The sequence below is a fragment of the Anoplophora glabripennis genome, unplaced genomic scaffold, assembly GCF_000390285.2.
Source record: "Anoplophora glabripennis isolate ALB-LARVAE unplaced genomic scaffold, Agla_2.0 scaffold45, whole genome shotgun sequence".
In the NCBI taxonomy this organism is placed as follows: Eukaryota; Metazoa; Arthropoda; class Insecta; order Coleoptera; family Cerambycidae; genus Anoplophora; species Anoplophora glabripennis.
This window is the reverse complement of record NW_019416437.1, coordinates 1109787-1136095: the sequence shown is the minus strand read 5'-3', so window position 1 is coordinate 1136095 and position 26309 is coordinate 1109787. Positions and strand designations below refer to the sequence as shown.

General features: G+C 31.7%; 1 protein-coding gene across 2 annotated transcripts in view; it reads right to left on the bottom strand.

The window, feature by feature from the left end:
- The window catches only part of LOC108917110 (acetylcholine receptor subunit alpha-like), a 238116-nt gene extending 219349 nt beyond the window's left edge, over positions 1-18767 (bottom strand). For both annotated transcript variants that reach the window (XM_018723554.1, XM_018723556.1), the window contains exon 1: positions 18716-18767. In XM_018723554.1, coding sequence (XP_018579070.1) covers positions 18716-18767 — 52 coding nt within the window. The remainder of the gene's footprint in view (positions 1-18715) is intronic.
- Positions 18768-26309: the final 7542 nt, after the last annotated feature.

The window sequence follows — 26309 nt, the reverse complement described above, 5'->3', positions numbered from 1 at the left end:
GCTCTAGTGTTTTTATTGCTAAGAAAAGGATTTTACGGTGTATTGTTGGGGCACTAAGTAATCAGTCTTGTAGACCTATATTTAAGAAACTTGGAATTTTAACATTGCCCTGCATATATATATTTGAGATAAGTATGTATGTTTTTAAAAATAGGAATATTTTTGCTTTGAATAGCCATTACCACAGTGTGAATACTAGACGAAAGGATAAGCTATATGAGCCTTCTGCTAGATTAAAAATAACTAGTGACTCAACCAGATTTATAGGGCCTAGAATATTTAATTTGTTACCGACAAATATAAAACAAAGTACTACCGAAACGGCATTTAAAAAGAGTTTGACAGACTTTCTGAAAGAAAAGTGTTTTTATTCTCTAGAGGAATATTTTAATGTAATGTAATGTGTAATGTGTGCAATGTGTTTTGAATTTATTTATTTCTTTTTGTTTTAAGTATTAGACCTAAGATTTTTTATTATGACCATTCCTATACAATAACTTTATTGTCATAAAAGGAAAATAAATGAACAAATAAATAAATCCAGTATAATAAACTATCATTATTTTTTGATAAATAATTTTATTGTTCATAATGTTTCGTAAAAAAAGATCCGTCTTGTTCTAGATGTAAATAAGTACATAAATAAAATAAATAAATAAAACCAGAATTGAAATGAAACTGAAATTTTTTTGTCTGTATAATCCTAGAAGGGAATTTTTAGTGCTAGCATTACAAATGTCCCTGTGAAAATTAAACTACCAAAACGTATAAGGGTGCAAAAAATATCCAGTTAAGTTTAGAAAATAAGAAAATGCCCCATTGTTGTATAACATCACGTGCAATGTAGGTAAACGATGTCTGTTGATTGCTGATGTTTCTACAACTTTATTGTAGAAGCAAAATTGCTCTCATTAATTTCTGCACGCATTATACAATAATTTCAGGATGACTTAAAATAAATGTCCCCTGAACTACGAGCCTCATTTCTGTGTAATTCAATTAACACACGAGAGGAATTCTACTACAAATTAGCGTATACCTCGGCACTTCATTGCATTTAGTTGTCTATCAGTTTCATCCCTTGCCAAGGCTACGTTTCATCGCGTACGCCGTAATGTGGTACCTGCAGTAATTAAGGCATAAAGCCTGTTGTTTAGCACATGAATGTACGTCGCCAGGATTTATTTATTTATGCGCCACGGCAAACATCCCTGCATTTAATGTACGACGTACACAAATATGACAGCGATAAGCTCGTAAATGTAAATGAGGGACCTTCCAATTAATATTTGTTGTGACTGGTGACTGCATGCTTACCCGTAAATTGTTTTCGACCGTAAACAGAAATGTCAGTTCTACGATGAGTTAGATGTTTGCAAAAGCACTGAACTTTTCAACATAACAACTGTACTAAGGGTAATGTGTGCATGAAACTACATAACACCGACAAGAATGCAGTTAGGACAGAAATTGAAGGAAAGACAGTCAATGGAGAGACCTTATTATATTTTTTTTGATGTCTGTTTCTAATTAATACACATAATGTTTCCTGATGGTTTGCAGGAGCGTATTGTGTGACTAATATTAAGGTATGTTTGTCTTAATATACAGGATGTTCCACCTAAGAGGGATTCTTCTGTAATTCTGCAACTGTAAAATTTATAAGAAAATGGTTTTAATAAAAGTTACCTGGAATCATGTGGATCATGTAAAGAAAATATTTCTAGCTTTGCAGGGTGTTCCATTTCGCGTGGGCGCTACATAACTCTGTTATTTCAAATGGAACACCCTGTATATTGTTGCGTTTTTGAATTCCTTGATTAATATTAGGTAGAGTTTATTAAATGTACATGGTGTTTAAAACTTGCCGTTTTCGAGGTATTCAGTTGTTTTTGAAAAAAAGCACGATTTCACCTCTCTATATGAGGCTAGATATAATAGCATCTAAACCATAAGAGTTAGAAACCAGCACTTTTCATAGTTCGTTTTGGCATAAATTACTATATCATACCTTTTTCAGACTCGGAAATACTGAGACCTGCATTTAATTGTCATGGGTAAATGGAAAATTACCTTTCGACTGATATAAGGTTGTCCATACTTATCTTTAACAGTTTTCCAGAAAAATCAAGTTCTTTTCTGAACTCCGAAAAAGTAGCTATGTAACAGCATCGATAAGGCCTTGCAAACCCACTTTTCTCTCACATTTTATCAGGCCTGAGACTGACAGTGTCAATATTTATTGGCATGTTTAAAAAGTGGTTTAACAAACAAAAGTAAACCATTAACAACAACTAAAACAAAATGCAAAACGAAACAAACTGAAACTCGGAACACAACAAGGAGAAGAATACTTAGACCGCTGATTTACATCAATTACTCGAAGTATCCGCCATTTTGATTAATACACAAATTCTGTTCTTAGAAGATTGTTCAACATTGGTCAGCATGTCTGGCGTAATTTCTTGAAATGATACTGAAATGCGCTGCCACATATCTTCCGCGGTAGTTGATGGTGTAACGTAAACTTTGCTTTTTATAAATTCCCATAAAAATAAGTCGCAACTTGTCATATCTGGACACCTTGAAGGCCAACTCACTGGTCCCCCGCGCCCAATCCATCTGTTGGAAAAAGTTTCGTGTAAAAACTGACGAACCATAGAAATATTGTGAGATAGAGCTCCATCATGTTGCATCCACATTCTTCGAAGGGTAGCTAAAGGAATGTCGCCTAACAAATCTTCTAGAGTGTTTGTTAAAAAGTTTAAAAAACTGCTTCAGTTCGATACTGGTCAAAGAAGGATGATTCAATGACATGGGTTCCCAAAATTGCTCCCCACACGTTGGCTAGGAGTTGTCCGGAATTGATGAGAATTTACTGTGTCATAATAATGACTATTAACGAAACCGTAATAAAAAGTAGCCTCATCGGAGAACATGACTCGTTTAAAAAAGTCATCATCTTAATTTTACATCTCAAGTGCTCACAAAACTCCAGTCTCCGCTGAAAGTCTACTTTTAGTAATTCTTGGTGTAACTGGATGCGATAAGGATGTGCTGTGCTGTGTATTTCTAAAATCCTATGTATCGACGTTGTACTAATACAATTGCAATACCTTCTTGAAGCTGTTACATAGCTACTTTTTCGGACTTGTTGAACAGTCTTTTAAGAACAGAATTTGTGTATTAATCAAAATGGAGGATACTTCGAGCAATTGATGTAAATCAGCGGTCTAAGTATTCTTCTCCTTGTTGTGTTCTGAGTTTCAGTTTGTTTCGTTTTGCATTTTGTTTTAGTTATTGTTAATGGTTTACTTTTGTTTGTTAAACCACTTTTTAAACATGCCAATAAATATTGACACTGTCAGTCTTAGGCCTGATAAAATGTGAGAGAAAAGTGGTTTTGCAAGGCCTTATTGATGCTGTTACACTACTTTTTCGGAGTTTAGAAAAGAACCTGATTTTTCTGGAAAACTGTTAGAGATAAGTATGGACCTTATATCAGTCGAAAGGACATTCAATTTTGCATTCACTCATGACAATTAATATGAGCCATTCCATTTGAAAAAAAAAAGTTTTTCAACTCGTAAGATTATTATAATGTAGGTCTCAGTATTTCCGAGTCTGAATAACGTACACGTTTTGCTCATAGATGACAAAATAGAGTAATTTCTGCCAAAACGAACTGTGAAAATTGCAGGTTTCTAGCTGTTACGGATTAAACGCTATCTAGCCTCATTTGGAGAGCTGAAATTGTGATTTTTTTTCAAAAACAACTGATTATCTCAAAAACGATAAGTTTTAAACACCATATATATAAATAAACTCCACCTAATATTAATCAAGGAATTCAAAAACGCAATAAAATACACGATGTTCTATTTAAAATAACAAAAGTAATGTAGTGCCCCCGCGAAATGGAACACCCTGTCAAGCTAAACATATTTTCTTTACATGGCCCACATGATTCTAGGCAACCTTTGTTAAAACCATTTTTTTTATAAATTTTACAGTTACAAACTTACAGAGGAATCCCTCTTAGGTGGAACACCCTGTATATATATATGATTCCTGATGATGTGCAGGGGCGTATTATATGACTAAAATTAAGGTATTTTTGTGTTAAAGCAGCCTTTTTCAAACAACAGGGTTTTCTAAATCAATTTAATATTTGGTATACATTTTAAATATATTTGTGGCTATAAAGTAGTTTAGGTATATAAATAAGCAGTGGCGGAGCTATGGGTACTGCCGTGTTTTTTGCAAACGAAATTCTAAACCAGAAACTAGACTTTACTTTCCGTAAGATTTTCGATGCAGTGAATCCGAATCCGAATTTTGCAAACATCTCAACCTAAAAGTGTCAAAAACACATTTTTTCGCTACAGTAGGAGATAATTTTTCTCAACAAAACTCGTTATTAAATCGGAAAGTACTAACATACTCTTCAAAATCAATTTTGAATCGTTCGAATACAGCATCTTCCACTCCGAGAAAGCGATTGTTGATGTTGATTTGTTTCAGGAGTTTTCTGAATTACCTACATCTTTTTGTTCTTGGAAATTCAATTCTCAAAACTATGGAATTATTGAGTTTATGGTCTTATAATTTTGATCTGAGTCGAAATTTCATCCCCAGAACTATAATAGGTGTTATAGAATCACCTCATCCGCTATATTGGATCCACTATCTTGAATTTCGAAAGTATAATGCTGCATTTGGATTCAGTGACCTCAACAATCTCAGATTTTTTTTATAGGGGAAACGTACAATGAATAGTTCTCAGCTACTTGACGGCTGAAAAATAAGTGTTACAATCAGGGAGACTAGATAAGGAGCACGAACTCATACGGGAAAATTAACAAAATTTGTCCAAGAAATGGTAGAAGTTGGGGTGCCGCTAGTGTTCCATGTGTCCCAAGTGAATGTAGCATAATAAATACGAGTGAAGTAACCAAATAACCAATTTTGTTTTATAATGAGATTAGTAGATATATCGGGGAGGTATACTAACCTAAAAACTAGAAGTCAAGTAAATAATTATTATAATTTGTTTTTATAATGGTATATAAAAAGTTTCGAAAATAATTTAATGATACATATGGGACACGAGCTCCCTCTTATTTTTGTTTACATGGAGTTCAGGCTCCTTGTGTAGTCTCCATGATTACAATGATGTAATTTGCAAACATAATTTTTTTTATTAAAATCATTACATTAAATGATAAAACATCTACAAATATGTAGTATTCTACATTTTTTTTTAAGAACCATTGGAAATATAGGTGTTTGTAATTTGATTCTTCTCTCTTCTTGACTTGATGCTGCTGAATTTCGACGAATTTGCGAAACTAATCAATTTCAACAGAGAAGAGGAAAAAAGAGATTCGAATGATTCAAAATGAATTTTGAAGGAGAAAGTAGTATAAAGGGTTTTGTGGGGAAAATTACCTCTTAACATAACCCCAAATATAGCGGAAAACCATATTTCTTGCATATTTCTGTAGATGAAAGTACAACTAGCATCATGGCAATTCCAGTTGAATCGATGTTTTGGTACAAGGAACAGGTCAAAGTAATAAACAGGTTGTCGTCAAAGACAATTTTAGAGGTGATAACTTCTTTCTATAAAGTCAACAAGGCTCACAAAATCTTTGATAATAATAATAATAATTGAATTGTCATGCACTGGAAGAAATTAGCTCCAGATATGCCGTGGAAACAATATAAATTGATCCTCAAACGATTTGTCGATTAATTTATTTCAATAGAACAATAATCTTACGAAAAAGGTTTCTTTTGCTTACTATTCAGAAAGGACAAAGCATGTAAAACTGTCCAGTTTTTGGTCGAAATATTCCATGCTGATAGTTTTTGCAGATGCAAGAGGATATGTTTTAAAGTTGAAGACACATGCTGGTTGGAAATCATCGACGGTAACTATAAAATCTTACACAGAAGAATTCAAACAAATGAAAGAAGCAATGTCAAAGAATATCATTGCCGCTACTGATATACTGTTTACTATATCGGAGAATTATTAGTTACCTTGAATTTTTATTAGAAGTTGTATCAGTTGAATAATTAATACAATACTGATATTTTAATTAACCTATTTAATTGAAATAGTAGAGAAAAAGCATTCAGTTAATTATTTTATTGCATAGACCCTTAACACTTTGTAATTTTTTATGCAGTCATAGAAAAATTGAATTTTTGTGATACAATTTCAGTTTAGCTTTGGAAAAACCTGTACTACATACATACGTGTCAGTGTTATAACTGTAAAACCCATTATAATTTAGTTCTGCTTGGTATGAGTGCAGAATATTGTTTCTGTGCCAACAGTAGTACATGTTTAAATGTATGGTGCTCACCGATTTGTGAAAGCACCTTATTGTTCAGTAAATTCAGCGTCGCGGCACCGACATTGGAGGTAAGGTCTTGCATTTGTAAAATGATGACGCTCAAGATCTGTTTTTATTGTTTGTACACATCATTGCTCATCGCTTTATACCTTGCTGTTGCAGCCTGTAGATACATTACGCGGACCGCAAAAGTAATGTTCGTGAAGGTACGACTGAAGCAGTAAAATAAGCTTAGTATGCATCAAGTTTTACAGACCGTGTGCTTGCACATGCAACTTTAGCTGGAAAGGTTCACATTAAGTATTTTTAATGGTGTGTTAAGTTCAAGCTGGTAAGTAGCTCGCGTGTTACTGTAGTTTTATATGACTTTTCTACATGTGGAAAAAACTACTTTTGTAGTATTATGCTAATATCCAACTAAAATCTAATGTCTTTTGACTAGACGAGGCCAGTGTCAGTCGTAACAGCATGATAACTAGAACAAATATGCTTATGGTTTAGTTCTCCCTTCGCCAGGGTCACTCGTCAGTCTTCATCAAATGTTGCTACAGTTATAATACGAGGGTAACTCCAAAAAAATGCACAACATTCTTTCAAGCATCCAGCTTTTATTCTACATTTTTGCTATTCATGGAGGTCATAGAAACATTCTGCTCGTTTGTATTCAAATTTAATTCAACCTACTTCCGCAAATTGCGCTGTCGTAGCATTCCTTCAAAATGTTCGCTGCTACACTTGATGTTCCTCCGAAGCAATGTGCTATTGTAGAGTTCCTGTGTTGTGACAACGACACAGTGAGTGACAAACATTCCAAGCGATTGAAGAAGGTGTATGGGAGTGACGATGCTGATCACAATATAGTCAGTTGTGGGTAAGCAGATTATCTGGTGAAAGTGGGCTCGCCAATACTAGTGACCTCCTTCCTGACAATGTGCAGCATATTCGCCAATCTGATTTTGATTGACAAACCCATAACAGAATATTGAGACAGTTGAAGTTGAAAGAGGTTTGCCCCAGGTGGATTACAAGAATGTTGACGGATGTCCACAAAGAAACACGAAAGATAGTGCGCAGCAAACTTTTGGAACAGTACGGTAATTTTGGAGACGACTTTCTTGCAAGCATTGTGACGGGAGATGAAACCTGATTCCATCACTTTGAACCGGAAACGAAAAGGCAATCTATGGAATGGCATCATGCAAACCCGCCGAAGCAGAAGAAATTCAAAATTTCGCCTGAACTTTTGCTTGTAGACATCATACCACACGAAACCAGTATCAATTCTGACGCCTATATGGCAACTCTTAAAAATACTTCATGCTCCATGTGTCGCGTTAGGCAACATCGGCAAGAACACGTTTTGCTGGCTAAAAAGCAGCTATTTGATCTATTACTTTCCTTTCCAATTATTATCAATTTAACAATTTGATTTACTTCTAATTTGGAACCTCTACGCTCTTCTCGTGGTTTCGCGCGTTTTAAAAAATATGAGTTTCTTTGTTCTGTCCCAGCATAGGCTGGCGCCTCCCGGACGCGACAGATGACTGTCACATGGCCCCGACGGTCTAAGTGAACTTGTTCAAAAATATTCCTAAATTTCATAAGGCCTTCTTCGAAGAACGGTCTTGGCGACGCTAAATCTACTTGAAAACCCTTAACTTTCGATAATTAGTGTTGATTGAAATATTTTACTCTTTGGCCCATCTGTTCCAAGAACTAATAAATAAATTACCAGGCGTCCCGGCTTTTGTTACATTTTTTAATTATTCTAAAATTTTAGAAGCCTATTATTTGGACTTGATTTGATTACAATATACATATTTCTTAATATGTAACAGAATGACGTATATACAAGGTGTTATTATTTTGAGGTCGCCACTCCTTTCAATATCCCATAACTTCTTTGTTCGTACGCCTATGACTATTTAATTTATATTTTCTAATGCAAAAATGATTTTTGAAGATCTTTTATATGAAATGAAATCTTGATATCTGTTATGAATTTTGAATAAAATTGAAAAGCCTTCGGCCTTAACTACACTGAAATACAAAGTATCCCAGAATGCATTTGTTATGTCTGAAGGAGCTATAAATAAGAATAGTCCTAAGGATACTAAAAAATGTTGTATTAGAAAATGTAAAGTAGATACCACTGGCTAACTCATAAAAATATTATTTGGTTATCAAGAACGTGGAAATAGTAAAAAAGTAACACACTATAGATTATTCTTTATATTCAGCAAAATGTGTTACAAACAAATAAACAAAGACGTGTACCACATGACAAGCCTCTAACTAAAACAGTTTTGGAGTGATATTAAAAAAGTTTCGACTTACCACACTCAGCATATAGGCTATATCTCAGAAGGTGTTGATTTTTATATATAAATAAATTAGCTTAAATCTACAAGAGTCTCCGAAGCGGTGCCTCAATTTTTCTCAAATACAAATACATTAATATATTTTAGCTTTATTCGATGTAGTGTGCTTGGCATTTGTTGACTTTTTTGTTTCATCCTAGAATATGTTCTGTTTCTTTCTTAACATATTCTAAGAAGCTTAAAGATTGTTCTGCAATCTATACTGTTCATGGAAAGTGCGAGGAACAAAGAAAAATATATAAACCGACAGTGGGGAGTTTTTTAAGGTTAAGTTGTTGTGATTGTGAATTGTCAAAGTTGTCAAAATTGCAAACTGTGTATAGAAATTGTGTTAAATAAAGGAAATTCAGTATAATATAATTTGAATTAGAACATTCATTTAAGAAAGCGTCACTTGTATTTGAGAAAAATTTAATTTACTAAGGTGATATTGAAGTGACACTTTCTTAAATTAAATTCACTATTTCTGAAATACTGATAGGAAAGGTATAGTAACTACATAAAACGTGTTGTACTACAAACTACATCTTTCTCACGTCTTACATTCATTTAAAAACAGTAATAAACATAAATTTTCTGTGATCAAATTTGTCTAATTTATGTTGTATTAAAACATCAAAATAACTATCAGTAGTAATAAAAAGAGAAATAGTATTATATCAGAACCTTTCATTATAGGCCACTAAAAATTGTAATAAACGTTGAATATATACGCAACTTTAAAGTTAGGTAGTTTGTTAGATTTAGACATTTTGACGTTTTGAAATAACTAATCCGACCCTTTAACCCGTTAAACAGTGATAAAGACGAGCAACACCAACATGAAATATTAGGTACCTTAGCACGACATTACTAATAAGTCCTCAGGGTCGCGTAAGGGTCATATGATGAAATTTTCAGAGACGACAGCACATGGAACTCTCTAGTATTCCAAGCCCCTTTTCATTTCAAGTTTTTCTCGCTGTAGGCCCAGAACCGTCTTTGATATTTAATTAAGCTGGGGATATTTTAATGAAACCTTAACTCAAAGTTAAATTTTAACGTTTTATGAAGCATAAGAAGTTTAATTTTAAAAAGAAAATTGCCGAATCAAACTTCATATAAGCATTTATACGAAAGTGATGACTAGAAATTTTCTGTTATGAATTCAGGTTCACCTGATGCAAGAAAACACTTGTTTTCTTAATAAAATGAAATTATTAACAACAATTAAACCTATAGGTTTCAATGCGTTGACCCCTCAATTAGAACTCTTAAGAAACAAAAAAAACAAACATTATAATTATACCATCTTTAACATACTAACTACTTGAATTATTTTAAGTAACTGGGAATTAATTTCAATAAAAAAAATCATGTAGCAAACTTTTCTTCGGTTATGTTTCTTTTTAAAAAAAACACCAATTAAATCATTAGATATTTAAAGAAAATTGTAAATGAACATTTTTCGATATTATTACTTACGAAACTAGGACGCTTCAGAATTTATAAGAAAAAAATAGGATATAAGCGACATTAAAAATAGAGTCGATGTCAGCTAAAAATTTTCAATAAAATACTGAGATTAAATAAAAATTAATGTTATACTTGTGCTGTATACAGTACTGTGTTTATTGAAATGTATCTAATAGTTTTTTACACGCACCCCTCCAAGTAGCTTTAGTCAATTTGATTTGACAAAAACCATTTTAATGTTTGGGCAGAGATTGTCAACTATCGCCAAACCGAATGGATAGTATTTAGAAATCTCGAAATGAGTTTCCTGTACTTATATTTACAGTATTTACTAATTACATTTAACAGTAGTACCTAATTAATAATAATAGTATAATAACAAAAAATTCTCTAAAATAAAATACCTGCTTCCATAAAGCCTACTTACTTATTTATTACATCGTAATTTTTGTTCTTTGATTTTTTTGCTAGAATAGGTTACAGGTCCAAATTCCAGTGGCGTGTATTTATATGGATTAATTATACACATATAATAATAGGCCCATTCAGTGATATATAATTTTAAACTTTTTCTTTCATTTTCTGATAGTATTTAACCACCTAAATATATCTAAAAAAAATTAGGTCAATAGGATTAATAAGTGATATATTTAATTCTGAATTTGTAAGACCTTTAAAAAGGTCAACACTGCGAGAGAACAGGTAATGACGTCACGATACCGGCCACTCGCCAGCAGTCGGAGAGATAAATCTCATTTTATACGGCTTCTAAGAAAGAGACGACAGTCTGTTTTCGGCTGCCTCGTCTAAACTGATGTGTAGATATTTGCTATACTTTTACCTATATTATATATCTATATTTTTAAGTGTATAAATAGAAAGTGTATAAGAGATATACATCAAGTCTTGTTGAAATGCATTTTTCACACAACATATTTATTATAAACATAGAATGTCTTGGAATATCTAAATACATTTTCGGATTTTTCTCAATGACGTAATTTTGCCTTCCATTTTGTGTACAAATGTACCCAACGTACTAGACTCGGTACTTGTGGATGTATGCGACGACGTGTATGTGCGAGCAACTCAGAACCACCCTCGTTTTTCTTTGATTGCCCGTCTATATTATTATTTAAATAAATTACTTATAGGTGCCTCTCGCAACGTATTTCGAAATTTTTGTGGACGGGAACGTTTAGATGGGGTAGAATTTATTTTTTCGACATAAATTTGAAAATTCTGCTCTAAATGTTTAAATAATAATATTTATAACCTCTTAGACGGGCAACCAAAGAAAAACGAGGGTGGTTCTGAGTTGCTTATAGGTCCCTCTCGCCGACGTATTTCGAAATTTTTGTGAACGGGTACGTTTAGATGGGGCAGAAATTTTTTCCAGCATAAATTTTATAATTCTGCTCTAAATGTTCAAATAATAATATTTAAAACCCTCTAGATGGAAAACCAAAGAAAAACTAGAGTGGTTCTTAACTGCTTATAGGTCCCTGTCGCCGTCGTATTTCGAATTTTTTGTGAACACGAACATTTAGATGGGGCAGAATTTATTTCCGGCATAAAGTTGAGAATTGTGCTCTAAATGTTCAAATAATAATATTTTACAACCCCCTAGACGTGCATCCAAAGAAAAACGAAGGTGGTTTTGAGTTGCATACCGTGGCTGGGGAAACCGTGGATAACATCACACAAACTTTTCATTTTTCGGTAATGAAATAAATATTTTATTCGGAGTCGATCTTGAGGTACTTTTGCAGCCTGGAACTATACAATATTTGTACAATCCTCGGTTTCGACCCATTTAGACATAAAAACAATGATTAACGAAACTGCCGAGCGAACCACACACCGTATAGTACGTATTAACACAGAATGGGATGAGAGCGAGCGCGAGCGGATATTATGACGTCAGGCAATGGTTGCTCAACGTTTTTCCGCGCTCTGTTTTCATTAATTTATTTCACACATTTCTCGTTGAAACAAAAAATTGATTTTTGGCATACTAACTAATTGAAGGGTAAACTTTTAGAATATGCAAAAAAAATTCTACTGAATGGGCCTATTGTGCTATAGAGAGATAATTGTTTTAATAAAGCTATAATCATAGTACTACGAGAAGTATGAGCCGATTAAAAACAATTTTAAAGCATGAAAGGGGATGTTTCATGAGACGCTTTCTTGACAGATGATGTCGGCATTCAAAAAGAAATGGCGATTTAGGAAGCCTTAATACAAAGTTTCTTATTTATCAATAGAAAATTACCTTCGAAGCCATAATTACATGTCTATGAATTTAAAGAGATTACAAGGAGATAGGGTTTCCTACATTCTATTTAACACTTCTTATAATATTCCCCTAAAATAATTTCCATTTGATTATACAGGCCGACAAAAAAAAATCGTGTGTTTTAAAGACATGATGGCGGAAAATTTTTCTAAAGATGGATAGATTGGTTGGCCAGTTTGGATATTTTGAATTTTTGGGAAGAATTGAGGGTGCGTGGGGAAAAATCCACATGTCAGATTTTTTTTTATCAATTTCGGATTCAGCGAAAAAATTTACTAAAGATGGATAGAGTCACGTCTCAAAAGTAAACAATTTTTTTTTGTCGGCCTGTGTTATTAATACCAAATTTATTACTTTTCTCAAATGTCGTGATCTTCACATTAGCGAATCCCGACAATTGTAAAAGTAATCTCGTAACAAATTATTTGTTTTCAAGCCTCATTATTAAAATTTGTACAGTATCTAAAGAGGATTAACTTTATTTCTACCTACATGTCAAGTTTCTTCAAGTAGTTTTATAAATATCGACAAATTATACATTACCTACTACCTATATAAATATAACAATGCATAAATCAATGGCACTACTGTAGAATAAATATATGTTCGAGTTTTTTTCATGATTCCTTTTTAATATGCGTTCAACGTGACATATCAATATATTTTAAACATTTGGTCCTAGTTTCTTCAATATACCTACATATTTCAAATTTCTATAAAACATTCAAACAGTTACATCGAAACGTATTTAATTTAAAAATGACATTCTAAAACAAGATATTTTGGGATAAAATTCAATGGGAGCCACACAATTTGATATAAGGTCGCAACACAGCAATTCGCAATAGGGTCAATTCTGCTAAATAAATTTATGTTAGGAGAAACGCAAACTGAATTTTGCTTGTATTGAACTTTATAACTTTTCGAACGCAGATATATTTCCAAAGCCGTTGAAGGCGTTTCATTTAATTCATACTTGCAATTTTCTGTTTACACAGAATGAATGTTTTTCTCCTTCGTATAAAAACTTATTCTGCAAATACAAATTTCAGTGCGCTAATTATAAAGAAAAATGTTTGAATACGTGTGTATTCTCTCTAATTCCTTTTGTTTTTCGTATTTCCACACCTAGAATTCCGAGAGAGTTCATCTTAGATGTTAATTTATCGAAGGCAGTTGAATATGCAAAATAAAACTAGTGATATTGTGGGAAACTTTGCGGGCTACATACTCTATCTAACATTGAGTTACACTCTCAATATCTAGTAAACTGCTGAAGAATAATCTTAGGCATTGTCGTTGTAATTCAATGCTGAAGGAAACATGTAGGTCGCAGAGCAGTTGTTTCCGACAATATCATGGAATCTGAAATGTTAGAGCGGCTACAATGTGGCACAGAGTTAACTGTAGGCCGTGTTCTCTTTTATCTAATTTTATTGAGACAAAAAGTAGCACAACCGTTGCCATAACTGCACTCTTAACATTATAAGAATAAATATCTAAGTATTTGCATAATAGTATTGAACAAAACGGGGCAATGTCTATTTTTCTACATCCCATGGAACTTACCATAAAATACAAGGGAATAGTACGTAAAAATAAGAACCTCCAAAAGTTAACAAAATAATAATTTGTTACTCACAAGGAAAGCAATTGTAGAAAATAATTAACAGTTGTCCTAAGTGTTTCGCGGTTAATTTTCTCCGGCGATCCGTAAATATCCATTTCAAAAACGAACACGTCCATTTAACATTTACCTATCTAAGTCACAGGCGCAAATCTAATATACTGGAAGTTTTTAATAGTTTTTTATTAATGGTGGCGAAGCATCAAACTACTTCACATTTTAGTAATCCCACTATCCGCGTCATTGTACATAATATGTACATATCCGCTTCTGATCTGAAGCTTCGCATCGATCAATTTATTCAATACGTATCTAACGCCGCCCTAATGCCTGCCATGTCGGTCAGGCGTGCAGGTGAACAATCAAGGGACGATGGCCGTGCATTTCTTTGAACTTTATACATGTATTAATGAGTTTAACGCTTTGCTTGGTCAAATGTATGGCACGTGTTTTTATGGCAGTCAGTAGCATTGTGTATTGTGAGCGGCACACGACTTGATCACAGATTTAGCCTCTTTCTGCTACTACAACGCGTACTGCCGCTTGCTAGCATAATCTAGATTACTACTGTTTATTTCTTCCAGTATCGCCACAAAGTTTCCGATGTCTAATCATGAGCTAAAAAGGTTATTTCGCCTACTGCTAAACAAGGCATGCTATCAGAGCACCTAGGTCGCTCTCTGCTATTTATATGTTGCCTACATTTGAGTGACAGCTACACTGGAAAAAAATTGGTGTGAGTGAAAGAAATAAAGGTTCGGAGTCAATCCATTGAGTGAAATTATTGAGTACATTTTCACTCAATATTGGGCATTTTGATGATTTTATTCATTTGTGATTATATTTAAACTAAAACTGAATATTTTCACCCAAATATAGGTACAGTCGGCACCACCCAAATGTGAACGGGAATATTGGACCGTGTAATTTAAACTTCAATTCATAGTCGTCGTAAAATTCAATAGTTGTCAAATATATATGTCACTTAGAGCAAACATAATGAAACAAGTAACGTGAAAAATGCAGGAGCATTTAACTGAGACACAAAGAGCAAGGACTATAGGTAAATTAGATTAGATTAGATTGGTCTTTGATTGAAGTGGCTGCTGATTTAAATGACAGTAAGGGTTGTATATTTTATATTAAACAACTCTGGCAAGAAGAACAAAAATTACAAAGACCTATCAGGCAAGGTGTCGGGAAGATTTCCAGTGACGCGGAAGACAGTATCTTGGTCGAATTTATCCACCAGAATACCCTCTCTGTGTTACGCCACTACAAAAAGTCTGATTTATTACGATAAAATCCAGATAAAATTTCTATAACAACCAAAATCCGTTCACATTTGGGTGACGCCAGCTGTACTCCTTAATACATTTTTCACGTAAACTCGTATTTGGTACACTTATACTTAAATCAGAGTAAAGGTCCTCATTACTGAGTGAGTATAAATGTATATTAATTTCGAGTAATTTGAATGGCGCCGTGAAGATGGCACCACTTACATATCGCTTCTGTAATCTCGACTACAGTTGATAGGGGCCCGTTAGATGCTCCAGAAAATTGTGTGATCACCAGGAGAACAGGTCTTAGCCGGCGGTTTCAGATCTCAGCCAGGACAGGAGGCCCCGCGAAGTGAATTAATTTCAACACCGTATATACTAATTAATCATTTATGAGTGATTTATTTTTGCACTCAATATTTAGTTAATTAAAAACCAAGTCTGAGTAAAAAATGACTCAATAATAGTTAAATTTAAATCATATTAGAGAAAAAATCAACTCTAAATTGTTTTTATGTACTCAGAATAGAGTCAAAAGTCCATCAATTGATAGTTAGCAGTAACTCGGATTTGAGTAAACTCACTCATTTCTGATGCAATAGTTTCACTCAGTTGTACTCATACTAATATAGTGAAAATTTCACTCAATCGGGTATGGACAAAAATTATTATTATTGAGTAAAATTGAGTGAAATTTCAGTGAAATTTTGAAATTTTTCTACAGTGTAGTAAAAATATAACACCATTTTCAGAATTTAATTACCTTCTGCTTATAAACACATTTCCCAAAATATATCGATCACTTCATACTTTTTAGTCTACTATGATTGCCCATATAAAGTCAAATTTACTTAAAAATAGAAAACTGGTGTTATCTACGAACCCACGTCAGTATATGCTGACACGTTTATGATTGCTAGAGTTTGAAAATTGTGCTCACATATTTACGCTGTGCTATTTAATTTCCGTCTCATGTTACAGTGGATTAAAAGTTTTAAATTATAAACATATATATTTCATCATAAAAGAAATATAAGGATTTTCGCTTGACGTATTTTTGATAATAGCATCGTGATCGTTTGACAAAAAAAAACTATTATATTCAATATTTCAGTTTTGTCAAGTGAAAGAAAAACAAAATGGAGAACGTCGACCATCTTCAGACACACTCGAGTCCGTTTAATCCAATCTTTTTGTAGCAAATACAGACAGCGAAGTAACTTAAATCTTCAAAAACTCCTCAAGTGGATAGCTCCTTCGTGTCAAGCACAAAAGGAATAAAGGTGATTTATTATATTCAGAATAAAATATAAATGTTCTCTTTTGAGTTACTTTATCTAAGCTGCAGTCTGTTAAGCTCTCATAAAAAAATATATATCTATGTTCTTTGTATTTTCACCTCCCAAAAATATTATTTGGTATTTTATTCTTTGCAACTCGATATATAAGACATGTCAATGAATGCATAAGTTTGTTAAATAATGAAAAACAACGTGTTGTACCATAGGACTAAAGTTATTAACTTGAGTAGTCTTGGAAATTTGCCATCTCAATCACCTCAGATTTTCACTTTTACTTTGTGGTACAACTATTACGTTTCTTGTGATGTGATTCTTATTAAAGGCATTGTTTGGTCCTGTTCGATTTCTAATATGAAATGTCATGTTCACAACTAAGAAAATTTACCTCCACTTTGAGTTACTATAAGTTTTTTATTTATTCATGAATCTTTGTGAAGTTGAATGTATCATAAAGTTTAGACCTTAATGTTTATAAACAATGGAGCTGTGATTTTAAAAAAAGGGCTATCTCGGCCCAGAAAGGGCCGGATATGACTGTCGTGTTCCTGAGACCAGTAGTTCCGGAGTTACTTCTATTGATTTATAAAAAAATATCCCATTTTGCATTGGAAAAAAAATGTAACAAAATTGAAAAAAATTTTGAGACGTTTAACTATTATTTCCCGGCGTTTAAATTGATTTTTATGCACTCACTGACCTAGCTCAATCGTTTAAAAAAATCATGTTTGGGATAAACAAATGCAATTATTCATAAACTATTAGACCGATCGGGCCCAATTTGTGGCCACATATAAAGGGTTATAATACCTACCCTCATTTTTAGTAGATTAAAATTCGCCTATGGCCATTATTGCAAAAGCTATTAACAAGTAAAAAACACTGCAAAAATACGTGTTTTTTGCAATTATCTCGATAAATAATGCACCGATTTTAATGCATAAAAAAAATAAATTATAGGTTTTTTTTTACCTACAACTTTATTTGAAGACTTTTTCTCTACCTTGCCTCTGAAAATTTATATTTGAGAAAAACCTCATTTTGACTACTTTTACCATTGTTTATTCGGAGTAGGGGCAAAGTTGGCTGTACTAATTTATGTATTTTTCATTAATTATCCCCCCCTAACAAGATCCCGTCGCCAGATTGCTGCTATCAATTTCTTCTCGAAATCGCTATTTTTCCCGTAGAATGACTGATCTATTCTAAATTTTATAACGAGAGCAAAAATGTATTTGTTTTATAAAAACTTTTCAATTTCATTATTATTATATATATATACAAAGTAGTCACGCAAAAATGTAAAATATGGAAAAATTTAAGTATTATTAATTCAAGATGACGGTAGTCGAATTTAACATTTTCGCGTGATGATCCGATGCCTATGTTATATTTTTTGCGAAATAGCATAGCAAAAATAATCGATAATATTTTCTTAAGAAATAGTTTTAGTTAATTTCGGTTTTGTATTGACTTAATGAAGGCAAAAATTTTCTGATATTTACAATAAAGTTTTGATACATTTTTTGAGCTTGTGTTGCAGACTATCACGAACTATTCAGGATGTCTAATTACACATGAAATACGTAAATTAACAGGAATGTTGCTGTAAACTTTGTTGCACTATAACTCGCATTTAGTGTCTAATCACCTCAAATATGCCAGCTATTCTCCAGCAAGTTGGCTAGCAGAACTTTATCAAAAGGATATTTAAGGGAAATTAACTCAATGAATCTGCTGTTATATTCAGTGTTGTATATATACCTTCTCTATACATAATTAAACGAGGTTAATTTCCAATAACGCCATGTTCAAAATCATAAAAAGCATTTCGCAATTAAGTACTTTGAAATATATCCAAATAAAATTCAAAAAGGGTTATGTATTACTAAAACCGTTACAATTTGTAAATATAGTAAATTTTTTCCATAATATTTGTAGTGCAGAAATGCAGAAAATACTAGCATAAGCTGAAAAGTAAAATAATATGAAATTGAATACCTGAAACGAGCACTAGTACGATCCACATGATCCCAACCAGGCTCTTCATCATGTGGTTGTCGCGTCATGTCCACATGGCGCGTTTTTCAGTTTCCTGAAACAACACAAAGGAGTACATAGTTTCAGCGCATCAAAATGGAAAGTGGCTAACAAAGGGGCATGTTCGTGAAAGGATTTATTGACGGAAAAATAATTATTGGGTATTGTCTTGACAGCGTATAGGGTATTAAAGGACAGATACGTATTAGAATCAAAATTACCGTATAGTTCACAACATATTAAACAGGATTATTCAAATAAGATTCAATATTTTTTACTTTCATACGTTCGAATTTAAAAAAAGGAATAGCGGTCAAAGTTGTAGGAAATTTTTTTGTGATTTCAAAACTGTCTTTATAAAAACACTTGATTGTTGCATTTTGGAGGTACAAATCAAACTATACATAATACATATTTTACATATTTGGAAAATATATTCTTTACTTTCGTGCTCAAAACAGAAAAGACAAACGACTAAATGTTAAATTATATGAATGTTCCGCTTTCACCAGTAAAAATAATTTGATTATCACATTATTTAACATAGAATTAACAATTTCTACGTTAATAAAAGATTACCAGAACTACGTTTATAAACAACTTGACTTAATGCATTTGTTTACTTTAGTTGTTAAAGGAGTGCTACATTTTTTAATAATTATAGATTCAGTCAGTTTCTCAAGAAATTATCACAATTTGCTATATTGGTGAACTCATTCCCCACATTTAAGGCTGGCAACATTTGGAATAAAAATCATTCAGGGATAACAGCAAACACCAACCATGATAAATTTATAACTTATACTTATTTTTTAATTAAAATATTTCACCAATCGTCAAAATTTGCAAAAAAGATATAAAATTAAATAAAATAAACGCGTTCAAAAAAAGAACGCCTAGTTCTTTTAATTTTAAAACGAAAGTAATTTAGGAAAATTGATCTAAATTTATCAAAATTGATATTTAATGAAAAATTTTTGCCAGGGGCAGCTATTCTGTTTTATGTTCTATTTTTTTATGCACAAATGGAGACTTAGAAAAGAAAGATAAGGAAGAGTAGCTTCTGAAATAAGTCAAGTAGTAGGTATCTAAACTTGTTTATATGCATTGGCGAACTAGTGCCAAAACTTTCAGATAAATTAATCAGGATTCAGAACTTCGTAAAGGCTGACAGTTTTCCTATTGTTAAAGTTACATTTGTTGTTTGATGCGTACATCTAACATAAAGAAACAATGACAAAACAACAAGAAGAGTTATTTTAAAATACGGAATTAATCTGTAACAGAAGACAAAATTATATTTAATGAGAATTTACTTTTTAGAATACATATAAAAAATTTGTTTTTAATGACTTTTACTCATCTTTAAAGATCTAGTACGAATTAATTCTAGGAAAAATCCTTTAACTGACCTATACCGATTTTCAATAAGTATATCTTTTTTTGTAGAATTGTACACGGAATCTAAAAATGAATCCCAAATAATTATTAGGACATCGGCGTAGAAGTTGGGATAAAAAAATCCCGCTTTACTACCTATTCCTACGCCACTGATCTACAAAAATTTGTAAATTTTACAGTAAATTATGCACATGTGTAAATGTTAACACCATACCAAATTTGATTAAATTTGTTATAAGCACACCAAAGATTTCATAAATAATATGATTTTAAAAATCGACCAATATGGCCTTGTACAATGAAAAACCGTGAGACTTAGACCCTTGCTTTATAAGGAAATTCTGAATTGTTTATCGAGTTCTATTTGTGGTTAAAGTTTGATTCACCCGAACTGAAACACCCTGTATGTACTACTGATATAAACTGTTATAATGGAAACTAGATATGTTGTTATACTGAAATGATTATATGTTTAAAAGTTGATACAATTTCTTATACAAAAATTAAAATAATAAAATTGCACTAGAGATGAACAAAAATACAAATACTAAATTATGTTTAAAAAAGTACAATTTTCAATAAATAAAAGAACACACAAAATAATAATAATACGTTTTTACCTAAATAATTATACAGTAATAAAAAAACAAAATACGAACAATTAATAATGTTTAAAATAATATATTATACAATTATCAATTAATAAAAAAGAGCACATGATTATATAAATTTTTACAATGAGGAAATGAAAAACAACAAACATATGAAAGCACAATTCGATTCGATTAGTACCTTTTATATTAGTTTTAACCTGTAATAGCTTCGCACTCGAGTTAAGTAGCACCCTGCTTAAAATGTTGCACTGCTAGAGATTCAATTTTTAAATTTATTAATAAATCTTTATAGAATGTTTCATTAATAGTTTATTTATGAACACTTTAGATAACCACAGCTTGCAGTAATTGCTTAAACAATAATAATCTTTATATTTCAAGATTTGATTTCTTTAATCGGCATATTAAAAAATCGTTCTGGTGTCCAAGGGAATAAGCAGAAATTATGTAGCACATATGGCAAGGGAAAATGCTGTGGAAATATCAGGCACCCACAGCTACGACATTACGGTAACATAGCTTTCAACTACTGGCACAAAGTGTAATTTCTTGTACAATCGGAGAGTTAGTTGCAGAAACGAGCAATATTACTGAAAGGCTCTAAATAAGTTATTATCCACGAAAGAACTATATGAGTTTAATACATTCTCCTATCTAATATTTGTGGAAAGAAAATGAAAGATAGATTTATTATTTATTGCCCCAAGCTACAAATATATTTCGTTTGCAACCATGCTACTTGAATTTTATAGAATAAACTCCCGAATTTCTCTCTAACATTTAAGCTGCAAATATTTAAGATTTAAGATGACATCATATTATCGTAAAAATTTTAGAAATTTGTAGCAATAAATAAAAATAAATAGCATATAACAGGTTAGAAAAAAAACTTGCCATCTAATAAAAACTCCATTGAACATAAACAATTTGATAACAAAAATTAACGTTATTAATATTGATTCATATCTAAAAATTCATACAAACATAAAGTTTCATTATTATAACAATACATAATTAAAATATAAAACTACATACACTATTTACATTTGTTCATTTTAATTAAGTTTAATATTTCCATCTGCATTAACCAAATCTAAACTTATCTCATTTACATGGGTCACTAAAATTTCATCAGAAAGCAATGACCTTTTTGCGTTCTACAGTTGGTTTCCAAAACGTAACGGTAGATTTCAATCATGTGTAAACATATTACTTCTTCTAAAATATGCCTGTTTAATGTCTCGTGAAACCTTTCCATCTCAATTTGTAACATATGTATATCCAAAACTTATTTCGAGTGAAAGAAATGAAGTGGTTCTGATCACACTAATATTTCGTTTGAGCTGTATTTAGTGAAATGATTCATTTTAGACGGGATATTTTCAATTAATCTCTTTTAACCAGTCTTGTGTTAAAATACATAGAACAAATCATAAATAACAAGAGATTTTGCTGAATTTAAGGTGAAGCCAAACAGAAAAATAAATGAAATTTTCGATTTATCTACATAAGAATTATCGTTTTTTATTAATGATATTGTGGAACAATAACTCTGCAAGTTATAGATCCCGTCCAGGATTTAGCTATTTGGATATCTATATAGTATATACCAATATGTTTTGAATGTGGGTGAGATATAACCTGTACTGGTGAGGACTAATAATAATAATAATAAATCTTAGTTGTTTACTAGATATTGCGGATATAATTCAATGCTAGACGGGAGATGTATCATTAGTTAAACACTTTAAATGTTATTTTAATTCCTTCGGTGAATAAGAATAAACATAATTGTAAAGCCGTTACAAATTAATTATCGTTTGGTACTTAATAGCTAAATAAAATTGTCAACACCGTATCACAATACAAATTAAGGCAAAGTACATAATCCAATCAAATAGCTGTTTTCTCGAACTTAAACTTCTAAGTGCCGATGACAAATTAAGCATAAAACAGCTTTTATCCGTGCCTAAAATGTTAAAAGCTAAGTAAATACATTCTAGATACGAACTCAGAACAATTTCTCTACAGTAGATTTCCATGTAATATCATTAAAGAATTGTTCTAGAGTGATTACGATTTACGTATCTCATCTACAATGATTAATCGTAATTAATTTGACTAAGAAAACACTTTTATTCGCATTGAAACTGCCAATTTAAGGAGAGAATTGCATGCTTAAATAAATGAAGGTGCTTTTCCACTATGAAAAAAGAAAACCTTGACTGCACCACACCTCCTGACATAGGATTTTATTCATTTAATTTCATCCTAAAGAAAGCTTAAATTGTCATTTTTTCATAACAATTATAATCTGATGAGACTACATAAAGGCAAATCAGTGTGAGAGAAAGATATAGTTTTCCACTGTTATTTAAGTTCAATTTCATGATAAAATACAGTTACTGAAAAAAAATGGACTGGTAAAACAGGACTATACATTTTCTGATGCGTTTTGTTGTTAAAGTAGAGAGGAAATGTTTCTATTAATAATTTGAAGGGAAGTTTTATAATTCCTCTGTCTATACTATGCCTGTTGCTAGTAAGAGTTTTAAACAGGCATGAGCTATGTGAAAAGACAAACAGTAGCTGTGCAGAAGTTTCGTTTTCGTTGTTTAACTGTTACGTAATCACTTGACTCAATGACACTTTGTCCATTTGCAGATTAAATACGGATGCGTTATTTTTAATAATTAAATATAATTGCTCTGTTGAGCAATAAAGTAAAGAAAATAAGAAATGGGGGATACTTCAGTTTGGAAGACAGTGGCATACTTCTATAAATGATGAAATAAGTTCTCTTTGATCGCATAAGACAAACCTGCCTCTGAGCATATGTCCATCTTGGACCCCAGGACGAGCCCTTTCGAGATCTAAATATCAGAATTGGCAAACTAGCCGTCTATATCCGGTATCACCACTTTGAAATTTCTTTGTCGCTAGTACTCCAAGAGACTTATTTCCTTCTACCAGCTCTTTGAGAACAACTATGAGCTTTATGTTGATCTTTATCTACTACTACTGCTTCCACTGTTAGGCCGATATGAAGCGAATTCAGTTTTTCTATCAACCACAAAGTGTAATTTTGTTGATGAGAAAAATCTCATAGATGAGATGGATGTACATTGTTTGGCAGTGACCTGTCGATTAGCTCACAAATAAATAAAAGAGGGTCTAGTAAAGTGTAAAGTTAGAGAATAACTTTTGTATTAAGTCTATACATTTTTCCAAAACGTTTTAATTTTTTGTAATTACCTGTTCGTCGACAGGTGGATTTATGTCGCAGAAATATTACTATATTTCCCCATTCAAAACACGACATAAGATTCTAATAAATTAAGTAAAGGCATATTTCTTATTGTTCACTGTTTTACCACTTAGGAATTAATTAAAATATCTATTTGTTGACGTCTATAATACCTTAAATGTTACTGTTTATGACAAATTCTTCAGATACATTTTATTAGAATTGAATCATTTTTACTGAAGTATTACAAGTAAAATTAATAATGTTCTCAATTATACTAGTTACGTTTATATAGCAATTATGTTGGATCATTCTGCCATATTTCCACAACAGCAATTTTTTAAATGTATCTAAATATTTTCGGATATCTATTAACCTGAATTTAACCTTATTGTTCCCAAGAAATAATTCTTCTTTATCTAATATCTCCCATATCCGAAGTGTGATAATAGAACACTTGGTCTAATTACTAGACCTCTATTATGATTTATGGCGTAGGATTCACGGAATAATGATATTAATTTGTCATAAATTGTTACTCTGGAGCGTGCCAAGTTCAACCCGGCATATTAGATACGGCGGGACGCATTTCTCAATGGGTATAACTCTAATGTGTTCGAATATTTTTTTATTGAAAATTTTTTACCACAAATAAGGAATTGTGCTAGAAAATAATGATAATCCATTCATAAAATGTGATTGATATTTGAAACTGTTTTTTTATTCATTATTGCATTTACGTACGTGGTCATTCACATAACATTCTATAGTAGCTCTTTTACTTTCTTGCCATTTAACAAAGAATGGTTACGATCAAAATTTTCTTGCGCTCTCAAAAAAATATATATAAAAAGAATTGAATGTATTTAGAAGACAATAATCATAAAAAAAATTAACAATAGAAGGGGTTTTAATTATGCTCCAGACAAAGTACATTTTTTTAAATAAGTTTTTCTTATGTGGGGATAATTTTATGATTGGAATAGGTAAAAGTACGATCTAATAATAATTTACATGACCTAACGTAAGGGAAAATATTGTGTGGATAATAGGGCCTTATACAGAAGAAACATGCTTGGAATATTCCTTTGTGTAGAACAGGATGAAGGTATTATAACTTTTATAATAAGATATTTTTTGTTACATTTATGCTATAAAGCGTGTATTCTACAAAAAAAAATCAAGAAGCATAAAACTTTTTATTGGAAACGGTCCATCTAAATCTGCAGATGATTTCCTTTGATATCGAATATATTTTCCCGCAAGTTGAAACCCCTAAAATTTTACTTAATTACAGTACCACCGCTTCGATTAGTTTTTATTCAAATTTTACATGCATGTAGCAACATTGCACCAAGTTTAGATTTTATATCGTCGATGGTTTTTTAGTAATTGATGAAAAACTGCTATTGTGAAGGACCACAGGTTATAAAAAATTATTCTATGAAAAAAATCCTTGTTTTTCATCTGATTCAACTCATCAAAAGTTGAATCAGCACTGAAATAAATTCGATTTGTAGTGTGATGTCTCTTTCAAATACTTAACGAGTAACAAGGTTCAGCCAACGTTTTCAAATGTTCTTGCTTTTATTCAGGAATTTTCGGATTCGGGCTTAACAAAATTCAGGCAAAAATATATCCCTTCGAAGGATAAGTTATTTATATGTTTTTTGAGTGTAGTCTATTAACCTACAATTTATACAGGGAGTATCTAAATAATACCGAAACGATGTAAGGGGCGATGAAAATTAATAAGGGTTTTTGGTATAATTTTTTTGAAAAAACTCCCCTAAAAAGTTACGCCATTCCAAAAATAAAAAAAAAATGTTTTTCTTTTTTATCTTCCTTGTATATCAAGCTAAAGAAACCAAACTTGGTAAACGTTATCTGTCAAAAAACTACACTTTTTGAAATTTAAACTGAATTAAAAAATATGTCTAAAAAGTCCCATTCAATTACTAACTTTTTGATCTCATCAAGTTTTATCTAAAAGTTAAAAAAATAAATGTATTGCAATGAATTTTTAAGAAGATGATCTGGTTGACGCTAGTGTATTTTGCCGAAAGATCTGGTGGCCTGTTATTTCAACCCCTTACAAAAATACTTCAGGGTTGAAACAATTTCAAAAAGTGTAGTTTTTTTGACAGATAATGTTCACCAAGTTTGGTTTATTTAGCTTGATATACATGGAAGATAAAAAAAGAACAATTTTTTATTTTATTTTTGGAGGGGCGTAACTCTTCAGGAGAGTTTTTTCAAAAAATTTTATACCAAAGACCCCTATTAATTTTCA